The 7964-nt window shown below is 37.3% G+C and overlaps 1 protein-coding gene across 3 annotated transcripts; it reads right to left on the bottom strand.

Annotated features, from left to right (window-relative positions):
• Positions 1–314: 314 nt before the first annotated feature.
• LOC146452834 (aflatoxin B1 aldehyde reductase member 2-like) lies at positions 315–7960 on the bottom strand. 3 transcript variants are annotated; one of them, XM_085097387.1, is made up of 14 exons: positions 7851–7960; positions 6657–6749; positions 6174–6235; positions 5912–5972; positions 5561–5600; positions 4937–5083; positions 4522–4571; positions 4328–4385; positions 4170–4191; positions 3767–3833; positions 3201–3301; positions 2629–2783; positions 1460–1540; positions 315–678 (listed from the first exon to the last, which is right to left on the bottom strand). In XM_085097387.1, the coding sequence occupies exons 2-14, from the start codon at positions 6723–6725 to the stop codon at positions 611–613; spliced, it is 981 nt and encodes a 326-aa protein (XP_084953513.1). In that variant the 5' UTR covers positions 6726–6749; positions 7851–7960; the 3' UTR covers positions 315–610. The 3 variants fall into 3 exon arrangements, with proteins under 3 accessions (XP_084953513.1, XP_084953512.1, XP_084953511.1); XM_085097386.1 differs by lacking the exon at positions 4170–4191 and having other exon boundaries at positions 4306–4385; positions 7838–7960; XM_085097385.1 differs by lacking the exon at positions 4170–4191 and having other exon boundaries at positions 4306–4385.
• Positions 7961–7964: the final 4 nt, after the last annotated feature.

The raw sequence follows: 7964 nt of genomic DNA, 5'->3' as shown, positions 1-7964 counted from the left end.
AAAGCCAAATTACAACTGAGTTACAAGACAAATGGGGGTAATATTACCCGAGTACCACGCGGAAAGCCAGTGTGGCTATCAATAAGTGAGGAACTCAAGGCGTTAATGAGGATACTAAGGTTCAGTTCCGAATGCGTTATAGCTTATTTTAACCCGTAAAAAACGAGGCCAAATCGTTCAAAGGAAAAATTCCTGTTTTGCCTTCCAAACCAGAACCTGCATGATTACTCGAGAAGAATGTTTTTCTTCCATAACTGGTTTTAGTATTTTTCACGTTTCTTGAACCAATCAGAAATCGGAGTAAGTACAAAATCTCGTTGTTAAGTTAAGTTTATTCCCTAACTTTACTTATTCACCACACAAGTTACCTGTCATATTTTTTATTGCTACAGTCGCACATCAGCACAACAAGACCTGTTTACAGGATCCACTATGAAGCTTAAAAACTGTTCGCAAAATCTTGACAGAAATTTGCAAGTCCTTGGTATATTAACCAAAAACAAATTCCTTCTTGGTGCACCAGTTTTCCATTGTTCCTTTCCCCACAGAAAACTCTCAAGCATCAAGCAGCATAGCTTGACAGCAATACAATGAGCTTTCAGTTGCCAAATTAGCGGTAGTATACAGGACAGAGAGCTTTTGTATCAACCCAAGCGTCTTCAAACACTTTGACAACATCTGTAGAAAGGAGAGAATTGGGTCAGGAGAAGTCTTCATGAACCAATACGCCCATCGCTGAACTTCTGGTTCCCCATAACAATACTAGTACACCTCCCTGGCTGGGATGCTAGTCAGTTGTAGCATTAACTCCCCCTCCCCACCCAGCATCTTTTTAGGTTTTGACACAGTCCACTTGTACTCATTATAAACCTGAGCCCAGTTGTTCAAAGCCCGATTAAGGTAATCCTCGGTTAACGTGAACTTTGATTCAAGTTTATTTACTAACCCATGCAAATTCCGAAAGATTTTTGTCCCTCAGTTTTACCTTAAACTTTTCTTCATCGTTAGCTTAAAGTTAGCCTTAAAAACATTCTTAACGAGCGAGATGAAAACCTCGGTTAACCTTGAATCGTCGATTAGCGTTAATTGGCTTTCAGACAACCGGGGACTGACGTGTAGCAAAATTTCTTGCCACAGAAAACAAAATGGTGAAGAACACAAGGCATTACTCAATGACTGAAAGAATGGTGCAAGAACAAAGAGAACAATGAATCCCCACAAGACAGCATCGGATGGCTAAAGATCATGTGCGTTTTATATTTTATTTTACTAATCTGAAATGTCAACTTGGATTGGATGGCTGCAGTTTACTCAAGGTTATGTAGACATTGTGGCTTGGTCAAGTGAATAGACTACCACTGGGTATAGCCAAGCAAGAAAGCAAGTCACAGAAATTTCAAATTGTCACAAAGTCTCTTAATGCAACACAATTTTTTCAGAATATCCTTGTATGTCTCACCTTCATGTAAGGGACCATTTTTTGCACTCTTAAGGTTCTCCTCCAAGTGCTTGATGGAAGCAGCTCCAAGAATAACAGCATCTGAAAATGTAAAAATGATGTCACTGTCTATAGCCTACGTGACAGGGGCTAGAAATGGGAAGGGAGAAGGAGAACCCCGCAATCGCGTAGGGGAGTGAGGGAGAGGGAAAAGTTTCAATAGGCTTGCCACAGGCGCTTCCTTTCCACTCTTCCTTGCTTCCGTCGCACCTGGTGTGCACCCGTTCCTCCTTCTCCCTTACCATGTCTAGTGCCTGCCACGCAGGCTACAATGTCTACTGCTATCACACTTGTTGAATTGTGTGTAATTTACCAAGTTTCACTCAGCCAATGGGAAGTTAGTGTCACCTGATTCAATTTCTACCTCATTTAGGGTTTAAAGTAAGCTTCGTTTTGTTATGTACTACAGTATCTTTGTAATGGCATTTATCTTTGGAATATTGTAACTTAGCAACACATCTTGTAACATCAGTTTGTTTTCTTCGCTTGTCACCTCCTGTGCCATATAAGCCTCTGGCTTTGGCATCCTATTGTAACCTCTAGTCTGTGCTATGTTAAACAGTTATCATTAAAGCATTATTAAGCCACTTCGTAAACAATTTACTACTCACTAGGACCTGAATAGAGTCCAAATGTGTGGCATCACAAATATTTGAATATTTTATTGAAATCATAAGATTTATTATAATATTCTGAAAGAGCATGACGAAGAATGCCTACTTGCCAGAATCAGCATCTTATTGCAATCTGGGGGAAGATATTGACACTGCTATGCTCCAATAAGTCTACACAAATCCTTCTAATTTTGAGTTTGTTCATGTTATGAACAAACTCAAAATTACAATTTTTAGACTGAGCATTTCTGTGGAGTCATTGGAGGAAAACAGTGCCAACATCTCATCCTCAAATTGCGATAATTTTTGCAAGATGCTGATTTTTGGCAAGTAAGTAATTTTTTCATCATGCTCTTTCTGAATACCTCAACAAATTCCATAATTTAATTTACACTTTTTTGTGAAGTAAACATTTTAGGATACTAGTTCATCAGAGGGTAATTCACCTCACTAAAGACTTGGTATATAAGAGGAAGAAGAAGCACAGATCACATGTGATAATGTAGCAAAAAATACCTCCATATGCACCATCCATCCTGGAGTGGTTGTACATCCATCGAAGGGTGGCATCAACTAAACTCACTTTTCCTTCACCATAAATACGATCCAATGTTTCTCTGAGTTTGTCAATGGCATCAAAATATGGCTTCTTCCAGTAACGTTTTTTGTAACTGGGAAAAATAGAGTACACATCATTTCCTCAATCCAATGGTATTAGATCACACTAGATCCCGAACTGAGTGAGCCTGGGAGTGGTCTCTACACTTGGAAGCGTATATTTGAATCCTTTGATAAATTTTTTCCTGTCTATAACCACTACATGGTTGCCATTGATTACTGAGAGATGCCATCTAGAATGCTGAATACTGGTATTGACAACTTCAATCACTTAATGCAGCGACCACAATCCCTGATGCTGTACTCCAGTCCTGACCCTCCGCTCTCTGTCACGCAACTTGGTGTGGGTTGCATGACAGAGAGCAGAGGGGTCAGGACTGGACTACTGGTGCTGTTGTAGAAGCCGGTATATAAACCTGGGGTTTTTGCAGGGAACATAAAATCCCTTGATGTACTCATGGCTTACTTACGTATCTGTCCATGGCCCAGTTCCCTCATAACGGCCATACTGAATTTTGTTATTTTCTCTGTCTTCATAGCGATGTTTCCCTGTCAACAGCCCACCTGCAAGCTAAAAGAGAAAACGAAGGTGAGTTAGTGATGTAGAGCACTCATATGTGGAACCAATACAGGAACTGAGCCACACCTCAAGCACATTTTACTACATTTTTGAAAATTAATTTGTAATCTATTGTTTCTGTTAACATACCCCCGCCCCCACTCCGCTAAATTGCTTAAACTGACTCAAAGAATTGCTTGCTATCCCAGAGGAAATGCTTGAAGACTGGTAAGGTTAATTAATTCAAAAAACAATGTTTGCTATAAAATATTATTCAGAATATTTATCAGTTAGATCCGTCTAATCCAAGTCCCTGGCTGGGTAGTAGCTCCTAACACAAATGCTACCTGAGTTACAGCCCCCCTCAAAATCGCACACAACTTCATTGTACCATGGTGACCCTTCTTTTACTTTCGCAATGTGGTAATCTGATGTGACACACGTATCAATTCACTTGTTTTTCCTGGGAGTACTCACTGGATTGTACGCATAGAAAGCAATTCCAAATCTTCTCAGGCAAGGAAACAATTCTACTTCTATGTCTCTGGAGGAAAAAGTAAACAAAAAAAGAATATGCACAATAAATACTAGAAGATATTAAGGGTTAGTATATTGTTATTAGTAGTAAGAATATTTGGTTTTATAAACAGAAGTAAAGGTAATTTGACCACCATAAAGAGATTCATGAACTGACGTTTAGAGTGTGTAGCCCTGCATCAGAGCGAATACCTAACATCTTCACCAGATAAAGGGCTAAAGCTCAAAACATCATCTTGAACCACTTTTAAATTACCTTACACTTAAATGACCCACATAGTGTTAATTAAATTAATTAAATTAAATAAATTAAATCAGGGTTACACTTGACATTTATTCTAACCTTGTAATAGGATTAAACATGCCTTGGTAGATACTAGAAAGTTGGCAATGGCTAGTTATTCATCTTGCAGAGGTAATATATTTCTGCCTAAAAAAGATATTCAAAAATTTGACGTTTAATTAACATTCGTTCTGACCTCGTAACAGGATTATAAACACCTTGGTAGAAAGTCGGTAATGGATAGTTATTCATCTTGCACAGGTAATAGATTTCTGCCTAAAAGACAAAAATAATTTAGGTCCAATCCTATTTATATTCAAAAATTATGTAAGAATTCCATGTAGGAATCTAGCAGAGGAGAAGAAGATTAAAGTGGCTCTTATTTAGAATCTGCAGCCATGTGCACACTTACCACTTCCCAAGAGGCATAATTGGAGAGTCCAAAATATTTAAACTTTCCCTCTAAAAAAAGGAGGTAAATTAAAGCTATAAATGGGATATTATCTTGTAAATACAGTCATGTACAATCAAGGTTTATTTGCACTTGTGCTTTTGTTTAGAAAAGGTTCAATAATTAAATATTGGCATAAATGAAGCATAAACATTTAAAACTGTGAAGGCTTAAGACATGAAAAATAAGGATGAATGGCCGAACTATAAAGCTTGATTGAAGAGGATTCTGTCTGCTACTTAAGCGACTGTAGTAGTAGTGGTAGTGGTAGTGGTAGTGGTAGTGGTAGTGGTAGTGGTAGTGGTAGTGGTAGTGGTAGTGGTAGTGGTAGTGGTAGTGGTAGTAGTAGTAGTAGTAGTAGTAGTTGCATATTCACCTTTATAGAGATGATTGACAGCCTCCAGGGTTTCCTCAATGGGCGTGTTGTGATCCGGAGCATGGAGGTAAAATAAATCAACACAGTCTTTCTTCAATCTTTCAAGAGATGCATTCAATTGTTCCAGTACCCTATCATACTTCAGACCTTTGGAAAACAATGAATTTAACACAAAATAAATTATGCTCATTATGACAAATTTTGGATACACAATATACAATCCAATAATCATTGGATACAACTTAACTTGATATACAATCCAATAATTATTGGATACAACTTAATAACTTGATACACAATCGTAATTATAACTATTGGATACAACTACCGTACTTAATATACAATCCAATAATAATTGGATACAACTACTTGATACACAGTCCAATAAACTATTGGATACAAATACTCAATATACAGTCCAATAATAATTATTATTAGCTGCAACTACTTAATAATAATTATACAATTCAATAATTATTGGATACAACTACTGAATATACAAATATGTAAAAAAAAATTATTTTTAATTATTTTTTTTAAATAAATTATTTTGTAAGTACTGGTTAATCAAATGTGTGTGCAAAAATCGTACAAAAATGTAGATATTTAGAGATTGATAATTACCTTTCTCACTCCAAGGATTGGCCTTCGTAGCAATAAACATCTGGATTGAAACAAGAACAAGAAATCAAAATTGGTGTGCTGCAATAAAACAATTTTGTGATCACTCTGTTTCATGCCTGTTACCAATTTTTTTTCATAATTCTCACATTGAAAGTTGTATAATTAAAATAACTGACATCTGACAAAAAAAAAAATCAAAATTGGTGTGCTGCAAAATGATTTTGTGATCTAAACTGTTCAATGCCTGTTACAAAATTTTTGTTCATAATTTTCACAGTTCAGTTGACTGTATGAAATAAGTGACATCTAGAAAGTGCAGTGAAGTTAAATTTACTTGAGGTGTCAAAATACCTTGGGATCATGAAGGTATTCAACGTTTCCCATGAATTCCTCACTCTTCCCTCCAGAATACCTTTAAATTAAATATATAAATTATTTATAAGCAAAAAACCATGTCGTGAATATTGCCTCCATGAAATAAAATCCAGGACTTTGAAGTCTCTTTCAACCATTTGAATCCTGGAAATCATTACGATAACCACCATGTGTCCAGTAGCTTTATGTAAATTTGTATTACATGATAAGAAGAGCAAAAAAACACTTCTATACTTACATATAAGCTGTGTCAAAATCGTACACACCATTGTCAATACACAATTTTATAAATTCTTTGGTCTGCAATAATAATACAATAATCACTAACAAAGCCCATTCCAAAATACTTGACATTAATTTAGAGATGGCACAAATCTGTCCACCAACCATTTCCAGATGTAAGTGAAAAGGCAAGATTACTGAGAGAGATGACCTCCTGGCAAGAGATTCTCAACATGTCTTATTGAGGATAGATTCGGAGAGCTGTTGATGTTAAGATGGTTACGTTAAGGGAGCTCGTGTTGTTTCAGAGTGACCAGAGTACTGTAATCAATCTAAAAACTACAAGACATTTTCACAAACAATAATTATTTTTGACTCTTGTGTCAAATTCAAATAGTAACATACAAAGATTTGGTGTGGGTGTCCTGTATTTTTTTTATTTTTATTTATATGGTCACAGAAGGAGTTATGCATGCCAAAAACTTCCAAAATCACTTACCTCGTCGAAGTTGCATTGCCTTCCAAAATCCAAACAGCCAATTGATGTCTTAACAGAAGCAGTGGGCATTTTAGAATCAGTATACTTAAATTTCTGAAAGGAAAACAGATAAGATCTCTGGTGATTAAGTTGTTAAATGTATACAGTGACCAACCATCAGGTCCACATCTGAAAAAAAAAAAAAGTAAATCACAGGCAGCCCAAGCTCCTGGTAGGATAACACGACACAGATACAGTGGAACTTCTCCTTATGGACACCTCTATAATACGGACACCTCTCTATTACGGACAGTTCACTTGGTCCCTGAGAGACCAAAATCCATATAAAGCCTACCTCTCTAAAACGGACGCCTCTATAATGTAGACACTTATCCCTGTCCCCTCGGTGTCCGCAATGAAGAGGTTCGACTGTACCACTTTTTGCTTGGTTTTATTGAATCAGTTGATAAGGTAATTTGGCAAACATTCGTTTCTACTCACAGTAATTCTTTAGAAACTAACCCCCTTATCCATTTACTAGTTTTTGTTATCAGAATGTAGAGGTATTTATTGCATTGTGCATTTCCAGAGAAAAATCCATACCCACCCCATGAAAGGTCGTTGGAAAGTGCTAGGGGAAGGGCGGGTCTTAAAAGTCACAATTTTAGAAACAAACTATGAAGCTAATGTGGAATTTCCTAGGGCGAGAGGTAGGGGGGGGGGGGGGGGGGGCAGCAAAACAAAAAACCTTCCATGGATAAATGGATATTTTCTGTAACTGCACATTATGGGAAGCAGCTGCAGCTGATTGCAGCAACTGGCGTCGTGTCATCCGGACAGGTGTAAAGAGAGCTAAGGCCAAGAGGGAGCAACTGTGGCACAACAGAAGGGAACGACAAAGAGCAAGAGCATCTTCCGTAGCCTTGCTACCAACAGCTATCTTAAAAGGGTACAGAACAGACTAATTTCAAAAATAATAAATATTTGCATGTTCCGTGCTACAAAATGTCTCATTTCGTACCGAGGACTAGGAAGAAAACAATGGATTTCCCTTTCACTATAAAGAAGAATTTCGAGGAAACAGTGCAACTTGCAATTAAACAATTTTGTTGCATAGTAAAACAGAGTAAAACGAGTTGTTCATGCATCATGGTGCACCTCGTACCACTAAGCTTAACCTCAGGAAGAATGTGTTGGCCTACCTGTAGGTACCACCTGTCAGTTTATATAACCGTCTGAAGTAATGATCAATCGGTAGTAAAGCTCCGCTTCTAGAAGAAGGAAAATAAACTTGAGTTTACAACGTCGACCAACGGGCGGACCAAGGAC

Source organism: Pavona decussata, unplaced genomic scaffold (assembly GCF_977016875.1).
Source record: "Pavona decussata unplaced genomic scaffold, jaPavDecu1.1 SCAFFOLD_366, whole genome shotgun sequence".
Classification (NCBI taxonomy): Eukaryota; Metazoa; Cnidaria; class Anthozoa; order Scleractinia; family Agariciidae; genus Pavona; species Pavona decussata.
The sequence above is the reverse complement of the archived record's forward strand: the minus strand, read 5'-3'. Positions and strand labels throughout refer to the sequence as shown.